The sequence below is a fragment of the Rhyacophila brunnea genome, unplaced genomic scaffold (genome assembly GCF_057557595.1).
Source record: "Rhyacophila brunnea isolate RB1 unplaced genomic scaffold, BYU_Rbru_1.0 scaffold_18, whole genome shotgun sequence".
Lineage (NCBI taxonomy): Eukaryota > Metazoa > Arthropoda > Insecta > Trichoptera > Rhyacophilidae > Rhyacophila > Rhyacophila brunnea.
Window position 1 is genome coordinate 33,415,939 of NW_028232837.1, and position 23,588 is coordinate 33,439,526.

At 34.2% G+C, this 23,588-nt stretch overlaps 1 protein-coding gene across 1 annotated transcript in view; it reads right to left on the minus strand.

Moving 5' to 3' along the window:
• The window catches only part of LOC147073456 (angiotensin-converting enzyme-like), a 564,409-nt gene that overhangs the window by 127,404 nt on the left and 413,417 nt on the right, over positions 1–23,588 (minus strand). Inside the window, exon 3 of the mRNA XM_085945495.1 lies at positions 15,255–15,514. Within this exon, the coding sequence (XP_085801621.1) occupies positions 15,255–15,500 (246 nt within the window). The 5' untranslated portion in view covers positions 15,501–15,514. The remainder of the gene's footprint in view (positions 1–15,254; positions 15,515–23,588) is intronic.

The window sequence follows — 23,588 nt, forward strand, 5'->3', positions numbered from 1 at the left end:
ATGTCTAAATAAAACACGGTTCTTGTCGGTTCACAGGAAGCCAGCGGCAAACAAATTTTGTAAATAGCCGGATATACTGGATTATTTGTTAGGTTGGCTTAGGTTTTCTTTTCTGAATTCATGAATTTTGTCAAAATCGGCTGTGGAAATTGGTGCGGTTGCCGCCTGGCTTCCTGTAAACCGACTTGTACCTACCTAAAACACTTACAAAATACGTAATAAAATCTACCGACATACAAAGGAAAGACAGGATAAAATAGGTAAGTAAAGTTAAATTAGAAATACGAAATACTAACAACGCGTAATTTTTTCATCTCGGTGCTATAGAATAGAGATGACCGTATAGTATACGGTGATAAGTATGGGTTTACGTAGGGTGTTAATTTATACTTTTCCACTTATTAAAAACACGGATTCAGGGACATAATAGGGACGTAAGTATATTTCGCTTAACAAGTAACAATTAATTATTAATAACATTTGTAAACGTACGCTTTGGCGTAAAAAAATGGCAAATCGTATTTGGAGGCGACGTTCAAGGCTCAAGGGTAGGTTACCGACTGACCGTACCTACTTTCGATCCTTCGTCCGCCCAGAAACAGATAACGGTACTTTCTTTTTGTTTGTTTCGCTGTGCATCCTGGCCTAGCCTTGATTCATTTACAGTTACAATAATATTATCATTATATTCCCAACTCTGTCGATTGGAGGATTTTTGATGGGGGATTTAGGCATTATCCTCCCTAAAGACATAGACATTTTCAATGATGTACTTTGCATTTTATTTTTGAAACTGTATTTTTCTGTATAAAATTGTATATTTTCCGTTCTCAAAAATTATATTTTTCTGTATTAAATTATACTTAAGTATGTTTTGATTATTTATTTTTTTTGTTATTATTATTGTTATTATATATATATTTCTTTTTCTATATTCTCTTCTCTCTTGTGAGGGTAATGTTTGGCTTATAATGTAAATCTCATGTTGTGTACGTCTTGAATTTAGATTTGTTATGTCCACAATGTTTTGTATTCTTAAATAAATAAATAAATAAATTATGATATTTGGTATCAACGGTCATATCTTTCCGATAAGAAAGCTCACGGCGGACTGTGCAACGGTGAAATGTAATACGTACAATTTACATGTAACCGGTATAAAACGCTATGTTTGCAACGCTGAATTGCCGAGAGAACTGTGGTGTGACTACGTAGTATGTGAGCTTTTATTTGATAATATGAAATATTGCTTATGATAATTTATATTATATTATAAATTATAACATTTACAATCGACACAGTTACCTAGAAAATGGTGGTGTGTTTTTTGCACAGTGCCAGATCAAATATCACGACATCGTGACGTGTATTTTACAATGCGATAGTGACCGTATCACGATGAAGCCTATTTTGGTGGTATTTTATAGCGGCTTTTATTATTCTCATAATAACTGTCATATTTACAATTAAATTATTGACAAGCATATGATAATTTATTGTAAGATCAAACTATATTTAGAAATATTAGATTTTAAGTTATAGGCCTGGTAGGTATATGCCTTCTCACCATACGGCATTGAATGATTTGCACGCTATATTATAGTGAAACTACAATACATTACCAACAGTGATTCCTAACTAGGGTTCGGAGAGAATTTACCAAGGTTTGCAGAAAAGGACAACATGTAACCTTCCTTGCACTTGGCCTATTTATAAGACAATGAAACCTATTGAAAGTTTAACTTAGTTAGATATTCGCGCGATAGTTTGCATTGTTATCATTGAAGTAGCTAGCCAACGATTTAATTTTGGTGTGGATTTATGTAGCGGCTCAATAAATTATTCCCAATTATAATTTTAACTTTTGATTTTTTCATTGTTATACCATTTGCATTTTGTTACATGTAAATCGTACGTATTACATTTCACCGTAACACAGTTTGCGTGAGCTTTCTTATCGGAAAGAGATGACCGTATAGTATACGGTCATTTCTATAGGACCGAAATGAAAAAAATACGTTGTTCTGTATTTCTAATTTAATTACATACTTACCTATTTTTAACTGTTTTATGTTCACGTCGGTTACAGGAAGCCAGGCGGGAACCGCGCCAATTTTCATAACCGATTTTGGCCAAATTCATGAATTCAAGAATGAAAACCTAACCTAACCTAACAAAATAATCCAGTATATCGGCTATTTTCAAAATTTGTTTGCCGCTGGTTTCCTGTAAACCGGCGAGAACCGTGTTTTATTTAGACATGAATTTTATCTCAGTACTATACGACCTAACCAAAGAGGTTAGACAAAGAGATTGGACGGTCTTTAATATACTTATGACCATATATTTCCGATTCAACTTTTCACAATGAAGTGTGATACAGCGAACTGCATACGTACAAATTACCTGACACGTTTGCATTTGTATCTATGTTTAACATAAAAATTATTAATTACTTGCCCGGCGAAGATTATACCTATCAAGGAGTTTTGTCACAAATGAAGGTTTTATATACATAGGCAGAGATTTTTCAACTATGCATATTTTTTTTTACTTTAAAAGTTTTTTGCTTTTAAATTCAAGAGCCTATGTTGGATTTTTATCTACAAAAATAGATTTAAGTAGATATACCAAAATCTTTTTGCATAATTGGTTTCCCACCTGAAAATACGTGTTATATGTTATACATAACACAATATTTATTTTATGTAAAACTTAGCAAATCTTATACGGATCCATAACAAACATTAAAAAAAACATTGTGACAATGAACAAAACACTGAACTCACCTGCCAGTGTTATAAAAAGGAATAACCTTTTCTAGTAATATATTTCTCCCATCAAATTAAAAAAAAAAACTATTATCCTGCATTGCATTAAAACAATTTAAATCAATTTTTGAAATTCTGGTCATGCTTTTAAAATTGAGAAAAAGTATAGCACGTACTTGCGTAGGTACTGGAAGTTTCGCCGAGTGCATTTTTAGAGCTTTGCAGAAATTTTAAACTTTAGTGAAAAGTAAAAAAGTTTGACCAACGATATTGCAGACTGGTTCGGACGTAAACGAGAGTTTCAAACTGCGAAACTGTCACGTGTGAACGTCAAATTACGTTTACGATTAGTGCAGTGAAATATCTTTTTCAACTAGTATTTTATTAAGTTTTCCAATGCAGTTTTCTTTAAATATAAGACTGTATAAGGACTGCAATTTAATAATATCTTATTTGTGCATTCTTCACTGTAAAAATACAGCATATTTGATGATCTCACTCTAAGATGAGAAAAGCAAATCTTGCTTCTAAAAGTCTCAAAGAATGGGTAAAGCCAGTAGGGCATCTCACACTGGAGTCAGTCTCAAGTAAAGAACATGGAAATGTGTCAATGTACGTGTGGCGAGCATCGAGTCCGGTGGGAACAATGTTTAATATGTCATTGGGTGGGAACCAAGCATTGTCAGCAAATTTCGCGACATATGGGTCGATCACGAAAATATTATTCAATTATTTTAATGTACATTTTCACAGGCCATCAGCGGTATCAATTGTCGCTTACTCGGTGAGAAACGTTGATGGCGAAAATAATACTGTTTTTTAATATACATTTCTTACGCAGTCAGGCAATACTTTATGGGATATTCAATGTCAGCATTATTAAATTATGAGGCGTTCAATAAATTTAATAGCCTATCACGATTGAATGAAAGTCACTCAATATCGCCGCGCCTCGAGCTAAATATCTCACTAGTTTTTATCTTTTGTATTATTGTGTAAAACCTGAATTTATGTAACCGTATATCTCAATTGTAAATAAACTCGCCATCTCCACTAACACCAGCCAGTCATAATATTTCACTCTTCACATCGCCCATCTTTTATCATCTTTCAGCATCATCATCATCATCCACCAACACGCACCTAACATCCAAAATACATACTAAGAATCATGACGGGGTACACCCGAGACGATATAGTGAAATGGGGGTTCTTTGATGAACAAGCCTACAAGTTGAGGAAAATAGTGTAGCCTTTGCTAACTTTTGAATTGATACCCTGTAGCACATGCCTAGGGGGATTGACAAGACTGATTGACAGCTTGGGGGCCCGCACGTAGGAGGAGTCCAGCGTGGCGGGTCGACCACCTATGTGAGATTAACACATAACATTACTCTACTAGTAAAAAAGTCGTCTGCGGCGTTACTTGACTTTAAGGTTAATAAATATTTTAAATATGTGGTTGTGCGTTGCAATTTAATGTGATATGGTGATTGATATACTCAAATGATAATTCCAGTGTAGGTACAACTTAGTAAACACTACTTTAAAGCATTACACCGCCCTTAACCTCAGCGATAGGTAGGTGGGCCCGCCATATATCTTGGCCTGGGGGCCCGCTTCAGGATGTTGTTGCCATGCTGTGGCCATTGCAGATACGACGCGTCGAAGAAGAAGCAGTCATGGTCATGATAATGTTCAATGCAGAATGACTACATAAGAGTTAAGAGCGTACATAAGTGAAACAGCAAATAATTTTCAACACTATGTGGGACGTAATTTCGGCCGCGTTGCCATTCGGAGAGCGACAGTCGACTTGTGAGCACGTCAATTTATTTTTTGATGGCGTCGGAAGAATATACTCTTAAATCGTGTACAGATGACTAAAAAACGTTCCGCATGTACTTGGAAAAGAAAACATGTCAATGAAAATACTAGTATTATTAGTAATATAACAATAAACATAACATTAAATGGACGCATGTCAGATTTTTATAACAAATTATATCTCGTTCGGCTCGCGTCGTTTGCACAATCCGCGCATTGCCTAGTCACGATCTTTTTAGACCATGCCTTAGCTGAAGTATAGCCTTAATAGATCATTATACCTATCCGGTGAATAGTAAACTGTATAATAATAAGATGCAGAGATTATACAGGAGACCACCCGCGATTGTCCGGATATTGAGTTTTATTTTGATTCCATGAATATGTATTATTACATATTTAGTAAACAAGCAGTTACACTGCTTCGCAGTATGGCTTCGTTAAATCATATTATCTACGTAATACGTGTTTGAGATACTCTTATCTTCTCGACAATACAATAGATACTGTCCTGGATTTATATAGTTGTTCGGGTCTTTAAAATGTCCAGGGTTTTAAAGTATTTGTACATAATATGTGCTAACATTTATTTTAAATTTAAAAAAAAATTAAAAACATAGGAAATAATTACAAGATAAAAAGAACTTTTTATATACTTACCACATTTTTAAATTTTCTGATGAATCATATAAACTTGACAATTCTATGTATTAATAATTTAGGACAAATAAGGCAATTGTCAACAAATCATTATTTTGCTATTTTGCAACAAACAAACAAATATAGAATTCTGAATTGTCATTTTAATTTCCATAGTAACGCACGTATATATTAATAATTTAGTTGCTAGGACCACCCCTTAGCAACCAATAATAGTGGATTGGATTACGGATTTCTTCCGAAATAACTTTTCATACAAAACAGAATTAACTGAAAATGAATTCAATTCTGCTTAAAGATGGCTAAAAGTATTAAAAGAATGCATTGGCATCGTGTCCTGATATATTTTAAAAGTTTCAAATGTCTAGCTAGTCGGGAAGGTAGTTAAAAATCGATTGCAAGATTTGTACTGGAAAACAACCACCGGACAAACAAGAATACGAGCTAAGAAAAACGTGGTAAAATAGGGCAGCTCCGAGAAAAATCTGTGATAATTAAACTTATTTAAAAAAAAAAATTGAATTATTCGAAAAAGTTTAAATAATTCGTCATCATAATTACATACCTTAATGATTCCATAGAATAAAATTACGGACAGTAAATCATCTATAATTATTAAATTAATTTCAGAGGGAAAATAGTCAACATCTGAACCCGTGGAGTAGGTAGTAAATATTTTCCATTCTCTGGTTCCAGTACTACTCCAGGAAACCACATTGCTCCACTGTTCCAATACATAAATGAGCCGCCTGCACTGCCACAAGACTCTTGACACCATTATACCGATGCATATACATAAAGTACGTATATATATATATATATTTGAGATTTTTATTTGGTGTGCCACGGAACTAATTCCCTTCTCCAGTATGCCGTCGAGTATACAAGTTTGGCAGACACTGAAAATTAGGTACTCGCACGAAATAAATTTTGCAAGTGTGCGATAATCTTTTTGTACAAATTCATATGAATTGAGTTTAGGACTCGGGATTCGCCTTGCGATATTTTCTGGCTTTGAGGATAGATTGTAAATTAATTACTAAATTAACAAAGTAACCGATTGATCGTATATATATATATTATATAAGATGTTACTTATAAGTAGGTACATAGCAGTAACAATGATTTATTTATAGCGCTGCCTGGACGGCAATTCCTGAATGAAGCAGTGCAAAACATGTCACCGAACCGCTTCAACTGAAGCTCGTAAAATTTTTAGTTTTACAGGAGATATTGTGTGTACAGAGCTTCGAGTGAAACGGATAAACGGCATATAAGTGCGAGTGAGAAAGCATTCAACATGCTTATACCTCATGTCCATGCGTTAGAGTAAGATAGAAAGTAAACATGTCAAGACGGAACTATTGTCAATGTCATGGAAATTAAATAACATTTTTATCCATTTTGGTAATGACTTCATATTTAATCAGTACTTACCGTTAACGTTGCATGATTAAATCATTCATTGTTGAAGTACGTAACCAATTAATCTTTAAACACGCTAGTTACGTCTCCAATATAACAATATTACAACAAGATTACAACACGGAATTTCCGTTGTATTTTGCAAACAAACATGTGTGTTTCTGTATTACAAAATCACAATAAATACATCCTTAAATGAGAATTGAAACACGAAATAATAATTTTAGCGGTAATATGTGGTAAATGTAAAACAATAGATCAACAGCTTTCTCCAATATTACGTACGATACGAAATCTGACGTTTATTATGTCAAACGGAGAGTTGCGAGCGCCCCTACCGTCCAAGCATGTGTACTACCAAAGCCTGGCCTAGTGACACCCAGCGGTTGACTTTTAATATGCTACAGTTGAAGCAAGTTGTGTAAAGTTTGCGCAACTGGTCACTTGTGCTTCATAATGCTTCAGTCGAGAATTGACCTCCTGTAAGAATAAACAATTGTCGATAACTGCGGGTGAAATCAGCGAAGGAAAATAATATTATTGAGCAATACGACATCTTCGACCATACTGTGTGACAGTAGCGAAGGGTGGAGGTAGGCTGTTAAGATCGGCCATGAATAGTGTGCATTTAACTTTGTTAGTCATCCGTTTTTGTTTTTATTGAACTAAGACTACAATTTACAGATAGTGTTGGTTAGTTAAACCCTGCCTAAGCCAAACCATAATAATTTTGGTATACTTTGGGCGATACGACAACTTTGTGCACACTTTTTCTTTCCGTCAATTTGTTTTCGTTGGATTAAGAGTACATATTACACGTATTGTTGGTTCATTTATTTAACTACATTAAGCCCTGCCTAAACCAAACTATAACAGATAAAAAATATTATTCTACCTATAAAATATCCATAGTTATAATTGCATAATTTTAGATATTTTATAGATATACGAGTATTTTTAAGTAGGTATTATTTATTATGGCTTGGTTCGCAGGGTTTAATTGAATTTTAAAAACTAACCTGTAAATTGTAGTCTTATTTCAATATAAAAAATACGTATGACTGACAAAGTTAAGTGTGCACTATTTATGGCGGATCTTAACAGCCTATCTCCACCCTTTGCCACTGTTGTGTGATATCCTACCCGCATAATAAGGGGAAAATATGGAATAATAAAACGCATTCAGAAAATCCCATGGTAAATCGCATAAGTATTATATGACAGAAATTAAACTGACCGTGGGACTACACACTCTGTTGATAAAAATACCTTCCCACGTGATTGATGAAAATCTGAAGAGGGAAAACTTGGTTAAATATTTTTTCTTTGAATTTTCCTACTTACTGATAGACAAAGCCTGCTTTGACACGCTCAAAAATACCCTTTTGAAAGAGACAAATTTGAAAGGCGATCTCAGCAATTTTCGAAAAAATAAAAATCGTCTTCCCTTTTGTATTGGAGGGACTTTCGCTCGTTATGCGACGTCCATTTTTAAAATTCTCATGGTCAAAAGGCTCAAACGATTTTCTTATATATTTTTTTTATTACGGCCGTAGTAAATTGATGACACTTCATTTTTTCGTATTATTTTATTTTTGGAAATTTTGTGACTTCCCTCCGAAAACGATGGCTGTTCTATTTATTTATTTATTCTGTAATGGATTTCGTATCAATATAATACGAAATAGAGGTTATCAAGTTCCAAGGTACTCGTAATTTAAGAAAACTGTTATATTGATAGACCGATACGTAATTAATAGAGAATCTAATCCCGGGATCTCGGATTATTTTTGATACATATGAATCCCGGGATTAGTAAGCATAATCCCGAAACTTTCGGGATTGATTTTTTTTATCAATCATAATCAATTGACATGCGTACAAAATCAGTATGATAGTGACGTGTATGTACCTGCACATGTCACATATCACAGGGGAAATTGCCGGATGCTCACGGGTAATAAATAACCACGTTTTGCTGCCATACGCAATCGTAACAACGTCATAAAAATAATAAATCCGTTTATTAAACCAGTTAGATGCCTCTAACGTTCTTTTCGATTCCTATTCTTCCCCTAGGCGAAGCAGATCCTACCCCTATCCCTATTTGCCAACTCCAACCGTGAATGTAAGAAGGTAGAAAATGTGCTCGAGTTGTATGGCGCATCTAAAATCGTCTATGAAACAAATTGGCGCATAGTATGCAAAAGGTTGGCCACACCTTTAGGACTCTTGGACTCTAAACCAGGGGAGGGCAAACTGCAGCCCGCGGGCCGCATGTGGCCCGCCGGGTATTTTTTTGCGGCCCGCCATCATTAATTGTACTTCTGATTACGAATAACTTTTTTATATTTTTTTAAAAAATATTGACAATAGATTAAAATTTGAAGAATTTGTTGTTTCGTTAATGTATTATCTCAGTACGTCTTCCTTGCGTCTCGTCTCACACTATGTAACCACTATTTTCTATGTTGAACATCGTGACACATTTAAATACTTTTAACTCTGCGTTGCAAGGAAAAAAATGTATGCCCACGATATGGTGAACAGTTTGAGTGGATTTCAATTAAAACCAATGACATTAATATGGACGAATCATCTGGAAAAGAAAATGACACTCACTTTATTGTCGGGTCTGCCGAATGGCATAATCTGTTCTAACGCCATTACAATAAAGGTGATATTGCTATAAATTCCTGATGCTTTTTGTTGGTCTGCCAAATGGTTTGGTTCGAACGGGTTCGCTCAAATGAACATTGACATTAGAAACACTGCTCTAACGCCATTACAATAAAGGTCATATTGCTATAAATTCCCGATGCGTGATATCGCATAATGGAAATTGCGTGACGTCTACCTATACATGCGAATTTACTTGCTAGCTACTGTATTGAGTGCGTCGTCCATTAATAATGTCATTGATTAAAACTCAAGTTGTTCCTTCAACAAATATCGAATAAGAACGTGGACCACTTTCCAACTATGAAGTTGCTGAATATACCAGAATATAAATTTGAAGAATATGGTAAAATTATTAAAACTCTGAATGACGATTTTTTACAAAGATTTGGTGACTTCCGAAAAATTGAGACAAGTTTAGCAACAGTACGCGATCCATTTTCAATAGATATTGATAGTGTACTGACAGAGCTACAACTTGAGATTATTGGTCTGCAGTGTGACACTGATTTAAGAGAATTGCATCGTCGTGAAGATATATCCAAATTTTACAATGCCCTTAATCCAGACAAATTCGAACAACTTAAAGATTATGCAAGAAAAATGTTCGTTGTTTTTGGATCAACCTATATATTATGTGAACAAACATTTTCGACCATGATCCTCAATAAAAATTCTTTACGATCAAATATCTCCGATGCCCATTTACAAGCAGTTTTGAAAATATCAACCACAAAATTAACACCTGAATTTGAAAAAATGTACAATTAATTTTTTTGTAATGTTTATTTTTCGTGATAATAAATAGTGTATATCTAAAAATGGTATTTTACTTGCGGCCCGCCGCTCATTTTGAATTCTTGAATTTGGCCCTCCATCCAAAAAGTTTGCCCGCCCCTGCTCTAAGCTGTCTATCTCGCTCTAAAAGTTAACACAACCAAGAAATGGGCTGTTAAAACATAGCACTTTCTGACAGTTCAGACGGTTAACTTGTTGTAATAATTAACCGCCTCAATATATAAATATGATAAAATACCGTCGATAGCTGCCTTGTGTATAGAATAGCTTCGCTGGGATTAATAATTATCGAGCAAAATAGTACCTAACCAATTTGCGATTCGATCACGGGAGGTCGGTATTCTTGGAAAGAGTTTCAATCTAAAATTAATCTGGCAATAAAATTGTTGTCGAAAGTATCAATGAATAAAATTAATGAATGACAAATGCTACGTGTTAATAATAACTAAATAATGAGTTTATAACCAGAAAAACAGGATATGGCAATAAGATGTTTTGACTAAAATTAGACAACGTGGTTGCACATAGTAGTATTTTGAATGTGAATACCTTATCATACCTTCCATATGTGAATAAATTTAATAATAATGGAAAGGACCTTACAGCAGCGGTTTCCAAACTGGGAGGCGCGGAGTGTTGCAAAGGGAGGCGCGAAAGGTTTAACATAATTAATGTAGCCACAGGTTTGCAGTTTGCAAATGCATCGGTTTCCAAACTGGGAGGCGCGGAGTGTTGCAAAGGGAGGCGCGAAAGGTTTAACATAATTAATGTAGCCACAGGTTTGCAGTTTGCAAATGCATAGTTTATAAAGCGGCCGCTAGTTATAAACTATAAAAATAGTCCTATAAAAGGTTGTTTGCAAACCTGTCTGAAAATATGTAGAGTAATATTATAATACCTCACTTCTATACCATTGTGAAGCGCTCTGGCTATCTCGTGAAAAAAATTAAAGCAAAAATTTGAAGCAAATTTTCTTAAGAACGATAATTTTGTTGTTAAACTTGTCTATTTGGTTGTAATTTAAAAAAACTATTGAATAAATCAATGCAAGGACAATAAAAAGGTAAAGTGAAGGCATTCATAAAAAAATGGAGCTTTGTAAATCACACAGGTTTCCACAGAGTAGAGGTAACATTAACTACATTTGAATGGGGAACCGTTATTAACAATCAACTCACTCGGCGAATGGATAACCGCTGAAGTTTGGACAGATGCCGTTATAGGTACAGTGGTACCCAAGGGGCCTTAAAACGCGTTGGATAGAGTCCAGGGTTTTCCAAACTATGTTCCTCAAATATATCAGAAGATAACCGCAGTGTGCCAAAACAAAATATAATTATTGTTTTACTTCCATATACTACGACAGATTTATGCGAAGCAGGATTTTCTTATTATGCTACAATGAAGTCAACGTTCAGGAAGAGGCTCACCGCCACACCAGATAATAAAAGAATTCAACTTTCTAATAATATTGTGCCTGAAATCAAGAATATTTGTAATTCAAGGACCCAAAATCATCGAATTAATTAATAACTTCGTTCCCTTATTATTTTTATGTGTTATGTTTTAAATAATTACAAGTTACAACTTTTTATATACAACGTTTTTAAATTTTCTGTTGAATCATATAAACTTGACTTGACTAGCTAAAACGATCAAAAAAAAATTGTACTTGATAAAAATACTGAATAATGAAATGTCATTCCATATTGATTTCCATAGTAACGCACGTATACATTATTAATAATTTAGTTGCTGGGACCCCCTAGCAAACAATAATGGTATCGAAAAAACTTTTCATACAAAACAAAATTAACTAAAAATGAATCCAATTCAATGTAAAGATGGCTAAAAGTAATAAAAAAAATGCATTGGCATGGTGTTCTGATATATTCTAAACGTTTCAAATGTCTAGCTAGTCGGGAAGTTAGTTAAAATCGATTGCAAGATTTGTACCAGACAAACAACCACCGGACAAATAAGAATACGAGCTAATAAAAACGTTGTAAAATACTATACTGGTGATCTCAGACTGATCTGTTCTGTTATTTTGCTTTGGGTAGCTAGCAAGGATTTTTTTTAAATCTCAATGCAGCCCTGAAATCAATAATCGGAGCACGCAACATATTAATCATCAATGCGAAATGACTTAGGTCTGATTTGCATTGATTATGTATTATTTACCAACCCTAAAATAATAAAAAAAAATGAGTTAACATTCCAGGATTTTGGAAAGTTTGGAAAATAGACCCGAAAGACGACCCCATAAAGTTCGTGGCAGGAGCTGGGGAGGTCTTCATCCACCAGGGGATCGAACCCGGTCGATAATGACGATGACCGAATGAAACGACTACGGATAGATAGCTCAACGGATAAGAGCACTGACCAGGACAATGAGAATCCCAATCGAGTCATTTTTTTGATTTGTTTTTAATAAGTATCTATATTTTCAACGTTTTTAAAAATTATGTAGGTACCTACCTACCTACCTATTTATAGAATATTTTATTCAGTTAAAATATTAGGGTGCTTCTATAATATATAATGAATTGAGTGGTTCTATTATAATATTGATTAAAGCACAATAAATATGCAGTGGGTATGAAAATTATTTAATATGACTATTATCATTTATGTACTTTTTTAAAAGCTGTAGCGAACGAAATGTTGAATTGAAAATTACAATTCGAAAACTTTTTTTTAAATAAAAATACTATCCAGCGGACATCGAACATATTTTATTCAATACATTATATTGAAATCATTGAATATTATAAACTCATATTATGTGAGTGGGCAATTGACTGGGTTGCTTTTGTATTGCATATTATAATAAAAAATATCCTATCGGTTGAAAGCCAAATTTGATAGTCATTGATTTCTCTATGGATCCTTTTGCGATTTCTCATGTCGACACGCTTTATTGTTCGGTAAATAATAATATAATTTTGTTAAGTAAACATTTACTCAAAAGAAATATTCAAATGCAGTATAGCAATAAATAAAGAATAAGTAAATTTATTGCTAAACTTGTTAACTTTACTTGTATAAGAAAAAAAATGTTTATCAACGGAAAATTCTTAATCCGCTGAGACAAGGCATTGTCAATGAAAATGAATGAATTGTCTAAGGTTTATCTAGAAAAAAATCAGACTATGTTTTATTAAGTATTTGTTTCTAGTTTTGGCGTATTCATGAGAATGCCTCGTTGTGAGTTTATCGACAAATTCTCTCTGTAGTCAGGATACGAACTAACTTCAAAGCTATGACATCAAAACGGTCACTCCTAGGTAGGGATTGCAATATCGGTATTTCAAAACCGGTATTCAATTATTATTTATAGATACCGAAATACCGGTTTCAAAAATTAAAAATACCGGTATTTTCGGTATTAAGGTGACGCATCAGTGAAACGCCAAATAATTTTCAACTGTACGCGCGACGAAATTTTGGACTCGCTGCCATTCAGTGAGAGAATGTTGACCCAGGAACACGTCACTTTGCTGCGTGATGGCGACGGGTCAATTAATTCTAAAATCGTGTAAAGATGACTAAAAACGTTACCCATTTACTTTAAAAAGAAAACATGTCAATGAATATATTATTATTGTTACTAATAGAACAATAAACAGAACATAAAATGGACGTATGTTGGATTCATATGACAAATAATATTTCGTTTGACAGGCGTCATTTTCACCCGCCACCCGCAATCCGCGCATCGCCTAGCAACGATCTTCTTAGACCGTGCCTCAACTAATGCATGGCCTTAAGAAAGGATACACGTGTAAGTGTTCCGAAAATGAATTTAATGTTATTTTTTCATTACTTACTATATTGTATATTAAATTTAGTATATACGTTTTATGATGCCAAAACGCAAATATATTAACTAAAACCAATAAAAATTAAATAATAACAAAACAAAATCCCTCAATTATTCTATAACTATTGGTCCAACGTTGATAGTACATCCAACAAGCGTTAAATTTGAGAGATATTTTCCTGCACACTCAGTATTTGTAAAAACCATCAGTTCTACAATATTATGATCTATACGTCATATTTATAAAGGTCAACATAATAAATGTAGTTAGGTACTTTAAAAGGTTGCTATAAAATAATATATTAAATACATTTTAAAACCTAGCTATATATATCGATAGGTACTTTCTATATGTTTTAACAAATATCGGTATTTGTACCGGTATTGATATCTCATTCGATATTGAAATCCCTATTCCTAGGTAGGTACTGCAAATTTAGATGATGTTCCAGTTGTTATAAATTAATGACGACCCATTAAAATAACCATGAAAACTTATTTTATATAATAATAAAAACATGTTTATTGAAAATTTTACTAAAGGTCAGATACCAATATATTTTTGAATTTTGCAAGCCAAAAGGGCGTAAGTAACATTTTGAGGAGAAAAAAATTCTGCAAACTGGCAAAAGGGTGTGATTATAATAAACAAATAAAACATAACAGAAATACAAACAAAAAATTGAATAAAATAATTGAAAAAAAAACAATTCGATGTTTTCTTTATGAACTGAATCTGTATTTTTTATTGGACAGCCAAAAGGAATTAACTGATTTAAAAATTCTAATTGCAAATAAATAACTAAATTAACGCTACATACTCCAAAACAATATTCTACAATAATAGAAAGAAAAAAAACCCCAATACTAAGAACGAAGTTGTAAAGAAACGAAATTGTGCTCATTACGATGACATTTTTTCACTCTTTTTGCTCTTCTGAATAGTAGGGTTTTGTCACTAACGCGCTTTTGGATTATAAAAGTCGATTTTTTGTAAACAGAACCTCAAACCTCCGGGGGCAATTATTCGCAGTCGTTTTCCGTTTTTAGTCAAATGACTTAATTATGATATTTTTTATTGTGTTATTATTGTCGGCTTGCTCGACGTCACCCTTCTGCCCTTGGACCTATCAACATCCACCCAAATAACTCCAGCGCCCAACTTAGAAAACTATGGTGTTATGGAAACTGGCGATTCTGTATAAAGGTATATAATATAAAAGCAAACATTAATTAAAATGACAATAAAGAGATTCTAAAAATCTTACCTTATCTTCGAAAGCATTCTGCTTCCGGTTAAGCACAGCCCAGTTAGCATCAGCTCTCGCTATGCATTGGTCTTCATATTCCAGTTCCATGATATCCACCAAGCTCTCTATCCAGTTGTCGTCAGCGCCTTTGCTAGGGTCTGCGGCGTTGGCGCTGCATACTAAGGTGCTGCAGGCGAATGCCATCAGCAGGAATACGCCTGACATGTTTCTCCAGGGAGATCTTTGGCGCGATTTGGATTCCATAATTGTTTGTTTATCTGTAAGGGAAGATAAAAAAATGAATTAATGAAATATATTTATTATAATATGAAAAACTTTGTCATATAATAAACAAAACGAATTCAATGAATTAATCAAATGTATTTATTATAATATGAAAAACTTTGTCATATAATAATATATACAGTGGTTTGTCTGGACAAAACAAAACGAATTCATATTATGATTGCTATGAACATCGAACATTCTCCAAATAGGACCAAATGACGCAAATTAAAGTATCACAGTACAGTAAAAACAAAACAATGATTCGGTTCGTGGATTGTATGCGTACGTACACATACGAATAAGCGCTCAACGGCTACCGGGTATTTAGTACGGCTCCCCATCCGCACGCACACCATCGACCAACCGAATCATTGTTTTGTCTTTACTGTACATACGTATGTTTTTAAACTAATTTTTAACTGATATACAAATATTAAGCCGGGTACTCATTAGCGAGCCGTAACTGTGACCGCTGCAGATACAGTAATCAGTATGGACGCCAAATAATTAGTCTAATAAATAAGTATTTTGCATCTATAGTTGATAGTTGTTATAGAGAGAAAATGCTAATGAGACTTTAACCCACAACCATCCCAAGTTGCTAATTAATCTAACGATACAATCAACAATAACACCGATTTTTTTGTTTTATGTGAATTAAGGTTAGTAGGTATCAATACTGGTATTTTTTACATACTTTCACGCCAATATTAATGGAATTTGAAATATATTAACGATTGCATTGATATTTTAATTTGTATTGATTAAATTAATCAATTAAATTAGCTTTAACACAACATTGTCCGAATCGCGATGATTATGAGTTTAATTCCCATTAGGTATAAAAAAATTCAAAACAAATTAATAATCTGCATAAAACAGACGTGCCAAAGGAAAAATATACATATAATACCTAATGATCATATTATGCAACATGATAAATTCGTTTTTATTTTTTTGCCAGTTAATTGACACACCCCAATTAGCACATTAATTGGCCAAACCTTTTTTTTTCAGAATCCAATCTATTGAAACCACACAAAAACGAGCAAATTATTCCAACACCAATGTATATAATGTAGGGTGTGTGAACAAGATAATATAGTGTTATAACTCGAGCAACACTTGCCAGTGAAACGTGAATGGAAAGAATATAATATAGATAGCATGTTTTTCTCGGAATGAAAAACGCATAAGTTATACCGAACGTATATTCTCGAATAACTTATTTTCAGTAAAATATGTTTGAATATGGGTATGTAGGTATATCCCGGACCCCAGTATAAGTCAGTGTCGATCGAACTTTATGTATTTTAATATATTTGAGGTGACAATATGTGTAAGTTAGATAGTACGTTATATTAATTGAGGTTTTTTACTGACCGATATGCTTTTAGTAGGCTATAGATATTTCATATTGTTACGTGTATCTTAATCATGGCCCCAACATCCAGAAACGGGCCCCCAGGTCAGGATCTTTGGCGGGCCCCCCAACCCATCGCTTAGGTTAAAGGCAGTCTGTCGCACTAAAGTGGCGTTTTTCAAATGGTGTTCGAGGTCAAATAAAAGTCAGTGTATTTTTAGCGGTTTTTTAACGAATTAAAATAGCGCCGCAGGCGACTTTTCGAAGTTATACTTCTTTTGGCGCGTTTGGGAAATCAGATCAGAGTGTATTTTTGGCGTGTGACATGTAACACATAAATTATTTTTTCACACGAAAAATAACGCACTCGATTGAATTCGAACCACCGATTGTTCGTTTATCAGCCGAACGAACTACCTTTACGCCACGGTATGGTACTGAAATCGTGAAGATTATACAGTATAATATTATAGTTTAGAATTGTTCCGTTGCCTAGGCACCGAATTTATTATTGTTGGCGATTTGCAATTTCTTACGTAAACAAACGATTAAACGTCAGAGTGACAGTTGGTACTTTAAAAATAAAAACAACGAGAAACCATTATATAATTTAGTAATATAAGTTAAAGTGCATAGAAATAAACCAACGGCGTTCCAATAAGCGGTCCTTTTTCTTGAGTGTGTAATTTAACAAGATAATTAAGAGCTAGTCAAAGAATCTAGTTCATCACAAGTTTTGTTTTGTTACGCAAAAGTATAACTTCTATCGCGCGTACATAAGTACACACACCGATTTTTTTTACCTTTAGAGCAAATTTAAGATGTATGTTTATCTCATTTATCTGGTCGACTCGCCACGCCCGGCCCTCCCTGAGCCCGGGTCCTTAGGCTACAGACCTGTCAGCCCCCCCTTATGGGGGCCATGATCTTAATTGTCAAACAGTGATACAAAATAAGGTAAGATTTCAATAAATAAACAAAAGACCTTCAAGGGACTGTCATATGTCAGTAATAATTATAAAGACGTTAAATACAATCCGCTCTAGAAGACGGATAATAAATATACATAAGTAAAGCCGAATATTTAACTTCAAAGTCTAATGATTCAATTTCACTTCACAATGTAATTAAAATGTGGAAAACTTTACACTATTACCGCTTGTATATTATATTAAAAATGCAAGTTTTTTACACAATTTAAGATTCTCTCAATTAGTCAATTCCATAAATTATTAAACGTACAGATATTTACAAGATATTGATACTTCAATCAGGTGAGAATGGATTGTGTTTTTTTTTTATTAATTACATTTTTATAAATTAATTTATTTCGAATCCTGCCCTTACTTTTTTGTATACCGTGGTTCAAAGAGATAATTATATAGATTTATTTACATATTGCAATTGTGGGATATTTAGAATTTTCTCTAAAACAGTTTTGGTTGAAGTCTGTAGGTAAGTTATACAAGTAGGTACTTACCTCTATTATTTTTTAATTTCCTAAATTACCATAATTAGTTATTTTATGTAGTGTTCTTGTGTTAATTTGTTGTTTAGTATTTCGTGATTATATTGTCTACATACAGCAGTGAGAGGCCATCGCTCTTTTTATAATATTGGGCAGTCTTTGATGACATACTACACTGTTTGAGACGTGTATTCGTCACTTGAACGGCAGTCATCGTCCTCTAATTACTTGTTCGACTTGTATCGGAATTAAAGCATTAAAATTATACAGATGTAGCATATAACTGTATACTTATCTGTGAAAGGATACGCCTTATCAATTATTGTACAAATATATGAGTACCTTGGTATCAAAGTGGGACATACGCCACCTCCCACTAAATTCATGTTTTAATTGATTATAGTAGTGCAAGTGATGCTCTTTTCAAAAAATCCACTAAAAGTATCAAAAACGATAGTTTTCATAGAGATTTTTGAGTTTAAAGTTGGTATGTTATATGAAAAACGGTCACTTTTCACACATGTTTGTCAGTCTCCTGTAAAATTTTGTAAATGGTTTATGTCCCACTTTGATACCAAGGTACTCATATGCATTGAAATACACCACACACAAGTACTTTTAATAAAGGGATCAACATAAAAATGTGTACATACGTAGTATAACAAAATGTCAAAAGGCCATCAAATATGAAGGTTATAAACAAGATTGTATGGCCACAATTTTCCAATGCGTCAACGTACAGAATATTAATTTTGCTTTCATTTTAAAAACGCTAACAAACCGTCACAACATATTGTGATTAAAAGGATCCATAGGACATCTTCCCGTTATAATCCAAACTATTTAACTGACTTAGAACTTTTATCTTCTGCACAAGTCCATTTTATAGCGCTATTGAGATTTTTGTATCCTAGCCAAATTCTGTAAATGAAAAATTAAAATCAGAACTACCGATTAATTTTACCGGAGATGCTGATTTTTCAGATTCAAAAATATATAATAATATATTACAATATTAATTATTACTTAATGTCAGTTTTATATTAACGTTTATAAACTCTTAAATTTATAGCTGGCTTGTCGACATTGGGCGGTTGGCTAATAAATTACTATACCTACAAACATAATTTATTACAATATTATAGTTTATATTGTATGAACGAATTAAGTCCAGTGGGACGACAAATCTACACGCCGTAAAATCTTGAAAATGAGTCGATCGCTGGACAATTCTAATTACTAGTGATACCGCCCAAAATGTACACGACGAAAGAAAGGTACACCCAGACGTCACTTGATCAACGAAATAGTAAGTTCTCCAGTGGCTAGGACACTATTGGCGAACCTCTGGCAAAATAATTGCATAGGTCAGTCCTTAGGCTTTATCAGTTACATATAATATTATCGCACTAACCTCATCAGGCGGCGGGGGATGCCGCGCCGCGAACCTCTAATTTTGATCGATTTACCACTAAGACCACTGTAGCGAGAGAATGCATCATCTGTCTGACGGACATCTGTGGACCGAAATGTATGGCGTAATTGACAAAAGTGACAAAGCTATAATGTGTGCAATGATCTGCGAGTGGTATCTAGAACATCATTAAAAAAAATCCCCATGAAAAACTACTCAGCACGTCAGACAGTCGAAAAATAATATTTGGTAAATTTTGACACGCGTACGTAAAAAGTTTCGCCTACCCTGGGCTAAGAAATACGTATTATCACGATGAATTCAACCAGTTTAGAGACGAGAGGCCTGCAATGGATCTAAGTTGATCATAATGATGATACTAGTCTATTATCACCCTACTAATCTCAGGCCATAGTACAACATCCTTTTGCTCTCATCTCAATTAGTTTTTATCGCACCGAGGTAAGAAAAGGAATTTAAGCTTTGGTAATGTGGCTACAGACGAATAGGTACTCAAAATTCATTAAACTGAAATGGTGACTATAGTACGACTGTTTTATCAAGTATTCTACGTCACATCGCTGCATGCGTTGAAACTGTTACGTCACGTGTTTTTTGTGCGTTGATACTATTATGTAGAGTGCTCTTGTCATAGGAGATACTCTATTTCTGACACTATTGCGAGGGGTTTAAAGCTTTCTTTTCTGTTTCTCCTCCTCACAATACTACATTCTAAACAATGTTCATCGTCTGCTTTCGCAATGTTTTAGACATTTTAATGCAATGATGAAGTAGAAGAAAATATCTAACTTCATGGTTTACAAATCACATTGTCACTGATACGAACGCAGCTCAGCCAAATTGTTTCTGACAGCAGTCAATAGAATAGAGCAGCGGTGGCGAACCCATGGCATGCGAATGTTTTAATTTGAAGAGAAAAAATATACATATAATAATAATAAATGATAGATCGCATTGTATACAAATAGCAGGTAAATACTCTTCAATAATAAGCATTACTTTAATGGAAATATTTATAATTAAATAGGTGGGTCCTTGAGCTTTATGCGTCACATATAATATTATCGCACTAACCTTATCAGGCGGCGGGAGAAGCCGCGCAGCAAACCTCTGATTTTGATCATTTACAATGCTTGAGACCACTGTAGCGAGAGTATGCCTGATTTGAATGGATAAATTTTACAGTCAATGTGTGCGTAAAGAACCAAACTAAGTAATACAGTATAAAACATTATTTCCATCGACAAAAATGGCTGTACCGAATAAGAAACAAAAACCAGGTGGAGCTTGTAGTAGCAATTCTCACAGAGTATTTCAAAATTGGTGGACCGAAATGTATGACATAATTAAAAAAGTGATAAAGCTATATGACATGTTCTGTGAGTGATATCTAGAATATCATCATTTTTTAATAAAATTCTTAAAAACTATTTTTTCTCACTGAAAAAACTGTTCGGCACGTCAGACAGTCGAAAATATTATCTGGAAAATTTTTGACGAGTACGTAAAAAGGTTCGCCAACCCTGGAATAGAGTATAGACTATAGATAGTCTATAAAGCAAAGATCGCACCGAAAGCGTTGAAGTGAATCCCTGCAAACCAAAACCCGCCCCGCGCCACACTCGGTTTTAAATGACCGTATCACGGGACCCTGCAGTGGCGATGTGAAGCAACTATTTTAATTTTGCCTGGGACTGCCCTGGGAGAACATACCCAAGACTGAGGTTGCTACGCTCAAGGTGAGCTCTGACTGAGTTTAAAGAATTTACTCTAATGCAAGTTGCCAGGACAAGAAAATCACATGGGAATTACGAAAAAGAAAATGAATTTAAGGTATATATAACAAAGAAAACGAAGCTAATCATACGGACAGCAAAGATTATGTGAAGAGATCTTCACGCACGTAGTAAGACGGCGCAAATTTTTTAAATGCAAGATAATTGGCCTTAGTAGCAACCAAGTCGGACGGCCCGATGGGCCAACATTTGGTTGGGCAGACCTGGGCCTCCCGTTCGGAGCACTTACTCAGACATTTACAGAGGGTGTGGTTGGCATCCTGTATTTATTGTTCCCTCCGCATGGACATGTCGGACGGCTTGCCAGCGAACCCACCGTGGCCAGTCACAAATTGACTGGTGTGATGGTCAGGAGTCAAATATTTGCTTATCTCCAATCGCCATTTGATGTCTGGAAAAAACATATAAGTGTGCCGGCCCTTGGTAGATTCATTCCACCGTAGCTGCCAGGTCTTCCACGCCGCGTCAAGCGTCAAAAGACGTATAGTCAGCTTCGGCGTGGTTACTTTTTCAGCAAGTAGATCTTCGATTAGGAATGGTATAAGAAGAAGATGCATCATAATATTATGTAATAAAAATCCACAGAAATATACTGCTATTCAATGGCCAACCAGTACTTACATAGTTTTTTTAATCAAATTCGGAAGAATGAAAACATTTTTGCAGCTAACGCAATATTAAAATATGCCACTGTCAAATTATGCAATGGAATACGAGAATATCGCAGTTACACTGAGCCAGTAAGAGCATAAAGAATTTGGGAGAGCTTTTTTATGAAATAAAGCTCGAAAATAAACTTGACTGTGTCAACTGTCTTTTACTGTCACAATAAGTCGTTATTTCTACCCCGCGCTGCGTGGAATAATCAAGTTATACGGACGAACGAGTAAAGCAGCTCATCTCCTGAATAAAGGCATGTGTTAAGGGCCCGCTGAAGAGCCCGCCGTTCAAATATAATTTAGTATAAAAAGGACCTCGGCGTCGTAACTACGTCAATTTAAATCGATCTTTTCGCAAAAATCACTAATCATCGGAGATTTTATTTCAAGAAATATTATTATTATTACTGATAATTTCTGCCGCGCGGAGAATTATTATTATTTTATGAACACCTGCGACATGAAGCCGATCAGAAAACAGGGCTGTCAAAATAATATTAAGCATTCATATTTTTTAAATGTTAATTTCATCATGGTTTTTAATCAAACCTGTGCAAGTACGTACTGATAACTTGGGTGGATTTTGTAGCAAACATACTATTGATATATATACGGGTATATTATTATTATAACCCAATTCAAATTGAACATAGGTTGATACTCAAATACTATTATAGTATGTTTATGATTTCGAGAAAATAATACGATGGTATAATTAATCCATATCAATTATTTGAAAACATTACATTCGCACTTTGCACAAAATTACAAACACATTCGAAGTTTGCCGCACACGTACAGACCACGTGATATTTGTTTACGCAAAATCGTCGCTTTTCAAAATGGCGAATTTGATTACCAGATTTTACTGCGATGAATCAGTATGTTCCTTTTTGTCTTTTTTTATTCGTAGGTTTGTTTACTATGTACACCGAGAAATTTCCATTTTTAACTCGGAAACGATTTTTACAGAAGAGTTTTGGAATATAATGCAACCAAAACTGGAAAAAATTCTATCATGGGTGTTGACTTCCTGAATTAGCTAACCCCAGGTCCATGCCACTACGTGAACCACAGTGGATATTAAGCCATTTCCACACTGGCAACAAGTTGCTGGCAACCTCATTAAATTTTACGATACTTACCATAATTGCTTAAGAAATTTTACAATAATTATCGTAAAATCTAACGAGGTTGCCAGCAAATTAACTTGTTGCCAGTGTGGACCCGGCATTAGATGCACAAAACTTAAATAATATATATTATAAATAAAAATTTAAAATTATAAATATATATTATGATTTATGTCTTCGACAGCCCTGATGAAATAAATGTGAAATATG